The 4,341-nt window shown below is 50.1% G+C and overlaps 1 protein-coding gene across 1 annotated transcript in view; it reads left to right on the forward strand.

The window, feature by feature from the left end:
- The window catches only part of ptpra (protein tyrosine phosphatase receptor type A), a 51,232-nt gene extending 49,126 nt beyond the window's left edge, over nucleotides 1–2,106 (forward strand). The window contains 3 exon segments of the mRNA XM_048235620.1: nucleotides 605–756; nucleotides 935–1,070; nucleotides 1,316–2,106. Of these exon segments, the coding sequence (XP_048091577.1) occupies nucleotides 605–756; nucleotides 935–1,070; nucleotides 1,316–1,390 (363 nt within the window). The 3' untranslated portion in view covers nucleotides 1,391–2,106.
- The last annotated feature ends 2,235 nt before the right edge of the window (nucleotides 2,107–4,341 follow it).

Genomic DNA, 4,341 nt, shown 5'->3' on the forward strand with positions numbered 1-4,341 from the left:
GTGACAGTAATGCACCAATCACCCTACACCTTGTTTGGTCATGTGACACCAATGCACCAATCACCCTACACCTTGCTTGGTCATGTGACACCAATGCACCAATCACCCTACACCTTTACATTACATGACCATTCTCCATTAATCACTTGAGAAAACACATTCCTTATTGAATGAGGAGATTGTCTCTTTCTGTCCCCCTCTCTCCTTGAGATTTGTATCTTCTTTATTTATTCATATTAGTGTTAGAGGCATCAGTTGTCAGTCTGTAATATACTCTTTGTGTCAGTCATGTTCTATGCAAACTACAGCTGCAACACTTGGTGATGAATAAAGCATCTCTCTCTCTCTCTCTCTCTCTTCTCTCTCTTCTCTCTCTCCCCCTCTCCCCCATTCTCTCTCTCCCTTTCTCTCTCTCCCCTCCCCCTCTCTCTCTCTCCCTTTCTCTCTCTCTCTCTTCTCTCTCTTCTCTCTCTCCCCCTCTCCCCATTCTCTCTCTCCTTTTCTCTCTCCCCTCCCCTCTCTCTCTCTCCCTTTCTCTCTCTCCCCCCCTCTCTCTCTCTCTGTCTCTCTCTCTCTCTCTCTCTCTCTCTCTCTCTCTCTGTAGGAGAATAAGGCTCGTGCGGTCAGGCAGTTTCATTTCCACGGCTGGCCCGAGGTGGGCATTCCCACGGATGGGAAGGGCATGATCAACATCATCGCTGCCGTGCAGAAGCAACAGCAGCAATCCGGGAACCACCCAATCACAGTGCACTGCAGGTCCGCGTCCACCAATCACACACAGCTTCACAGACTGGCCTCAGCCAATCAGATTGAATGTCTTCAGTCAGTAGCTGTGTCTCCAGTTATCATATTTCTCGCCTGCTAATGTAAACCAACGTGTGGGTGCGTGCTTTTGTGTGTGCGTGTGTGTGCGTTTGCGTGTGTGTGTGCGCAGTGCGGGTGCGGGCCGGACCGGGACGTTCTGCGCGCTGAGCACGGTTCTGGAGCGCGTGAAGGCCGAGGGCATACTGGACGTGTTCCAGACGGTCAAGAGCCTGAGGCTGCAGAGGCCACACATGGTGCAGACACTGGTGAGCACTGCTAGTTCATCCAATCATTAGCCAATCACAGACCTCATCTACCTGAACCTGACTCGAGCTGGTTTAAGCACTTAAAACCGTGACCTCGTATAAGCACTGCTAACCACCGTGACGTGACGTGACTTCTCTCCTGTGTTTTCAGTTTCCTTTTTATTTCACAGCTGTCGGTTTTTAATTCCCTCCTCTCTCTCTCTCTCTCTCTCTCTCTCTCTCCCCACACACACACACACACACAGGAGCAGTACGAGTTCTGCTATAAAGTGGTCCAGGAGTATATCGATGCCTTTTCCGACTACGCCAACTTCAAGTAGGGGATGGACACAGAGGGACTGAGTTACTGGTCACTGGTTGATTCCATGGAACAAGAACGCAGGAACGGACAGACACATGGACAGAGCGAGAGAGCGAGAGAAAGAGAGAGAAAGAGAGAGAAAAAATGGATAACCTGACCAGATTGGGATGGAGAGAATTGAAAAGAATATCAGAGATGCCTTCTTGAATATTTTGTAATATTGATGATGTTAATATGCCCCCACCTTCTCCTCCTGTATATATACACTCACCCCCCTTTCACAGGTTTGCTTTTAGAGGGCCGTTTGGCTGTGGTTTAAGAGTGACCAACCTTTACCCAGAATGCATCTGGCCTTGGGTAGGATCAAACAGGATCGGCTCCACAGGTGACTGCAGGTGACTGCAGGTGATCTGCAGGCGCTGGGCCTTGGCTTGTGTTTCTGCTTGTTTATCTTTTTATTCTTTTGATTTTATTTGTTTTTTACTTTTCTTTTGTTGTTGTTTTTTTTATTGCGGTTGAGTGACGTAAATCTCTGTGACTTGTGACTTCTCTGATCTGACATCTTGATTGGTGCTCAAGTCACACGAGTACAGAAGGCAGCCAATCAGGATGCACCATGTATCCTCAGCGAACATGCACGTGTACATGTACACACACACACACACTGTCACACATACACACAGCACATATACACAGACACAAACACACACACACAGACACAGACACACACACTCATCCCTTGCGACCTTATGCTGTGCAGGCCCGTGGTGTTTGTGTGGTTTGGTGAATATCCCGCTCCAGTGATTTGAGTCCGTGTGGCTGAGCGTCGTTTCATTTGTCAGCGTGAAAGAAAAGCCTCAGTCTCCACTGAGCTCAGATGCCCATGCTGAAGCTGGTGCTGGCATGTCGCATTTCTCAGGGCCACAACCAGGTGGTGCCACAGAGCCAGTGTGACAGTGTGGCAATACACACACAGACATACACACGCACACAGACATACACAGACACACAGACACACACACACACACACACACACACACACACACACACACACACACATGTGTTCCCCTCTAAGGTCAGACTGTGTGCCAAATACAGTGGTAGCCCAGCTCAACCCCACACTGCTCCACCCATCTCCTCTCCTCTCCTCAACCCCACACTGCTCCACCCATCTCCTCTCCTCTCCTCAACCCCACACTGCTCCACCCATCTCCTCTCCTCTCCTCTCCTCTCACCCCACACTGCTCCACCCATCTCCTCTCCTCTCCTCTCCTCCACCCCACACTGCTCCACCCATCTCCTCTCCTCTCCTCTCAACCCCACACTACTCCACCCATCTCCTCTCCTCTCCTCTCCTCTCTCAACCCCACACTGCTCCACCCATCTCCTCTCCTCTCCTCAACCCCACACTACTCCACCCATCTCCTCTCCTCTCCTCTCCCCTCAACCCCACACTACTCCACCCATCTCCTCTCCTCTCCTCTCCTCAACCCCACACTGCTCCACCCATCTCCTCTCCTCTCCTCTCAACCCCACACTACTCCACCCATCTCCTCTCCTCTCCTCTCCTCTCTCAACCCCACACTGCTCCACCCATCTCCTCTCCTCTCCTCTCTCAACCCCACACTGCTCCACCCATCTCCTCTCCTCTCCTCTCCTCTTTCAACCCCACACTGCTCCACCCATCTCCTCTCCTCTCCTCTCCTCTCTCAACCCCACACTGCTCCACCCATCTCCTCTCCTCTCCTCTCCTCTCTCAACCCCACACTGCTCCACCCATCTCCTCTCTCAGCTCTGCCACCCAGAAAAGAGGGCAGGGGTCCCGGGTGCTGGGAAAGAGGGATACAGACAAAGAAGGAGAAGAGTAGAGAGAGAGAGTGAGAGAGTGAAAGAGCAATGGAACAGCTTGATTTTGGTTCAGGAGGGTGAAGGCATCTGTGTTTCTACATAATCACCTGCTCCCTACAGGTCTCAGTGGTCATTATTCATGCGTATGATGTTCTCATGGAGGACATACGATGGTCATTATTCATGCGTATGATGTTCTCATGGAGTACATACGATGGTCATTATTCATGCGTATGATGTTCTCATGGAGGACATACGATGGTCATAACGTGTAGTACTTGTTACTGTCTTCTACATTTGGCTGAACTTGTTTTACAAGGGGAGGACAAGGAAGGGTAGGAGTCTTTAGTCAGGATTGTAGCAATGGACATGCCCTACTACTCGCCTTAAAAGATGACCTTACCACAATCTGTGTGTACGAGCGGGCAAGGACATTCTCTTTTGTTTTGCCCACAGCTGCCAAACTTCTCCAGCAGTCACATGATTATTAGACAGCCACATGGTTTTTTTTGCCACTGTATTTGTTGCCCTGGAAACATGGTGTCAACTGCCACATGATGCTGGAACCCTCACAGACCGTGACGAGTTTCACAAAGCCAATTCCTCTGAGTAGCCCCCTTAACCTGTTGCACTAGCCCCACGTGCTCGTCGCTTGACCTTCAAAAAAACGCCGAGGCCCCGCTTTGGAATGTGTCATTGTGACGTCATAATGGGATGTCCCAGGATGTTTGGTGGAGGGAGGTGTGTGGAATGTTCTAGGCTATTCGTGTGGATTCTCCTCAGCGGCCTGCCTAAATCCAGCCTGCCGATGAAAGGGAGTATTGATTAGGAATTGTAATTGCTTGTGCTCTGGTGACCTGTTTGACACACACAATCCTCTTATTCGACCCCCACTGGCAGCAGCAATTGGAATGGAAGCAGGCAAAATATCTGATAGGTCAAAGTTTATTTTTTATTATTTTTAAAAAAAAAATCTTGGATTGTGTCCATGAAACTCCTGTCTGTTTGCGATGGTAGATGTGTGTGTGTGTGCGTGCGCGTGCGTGTGTGTGTGTGTGTGTGCGTGTGAGCACTGCCTCACAGGCTATGACAGGGCGTGGCATGATTGGCTGGATGTTTGAG

Source organism: Alosa alosa, chromosome 23 (assembly GCF_017589495.1).
Source record: "Alosa alosa isolate M-15738 ecotype Scorff River chromosome 23, AALO_Geno_1.1, whole genome shotgun sequence".
Classification (NCBI taxonomy): Eukaryota; Metazoa; Chordata; class Actinopteri; order Clupeiformes; family Clupeidae; genus Alosa; species Alosa alosa.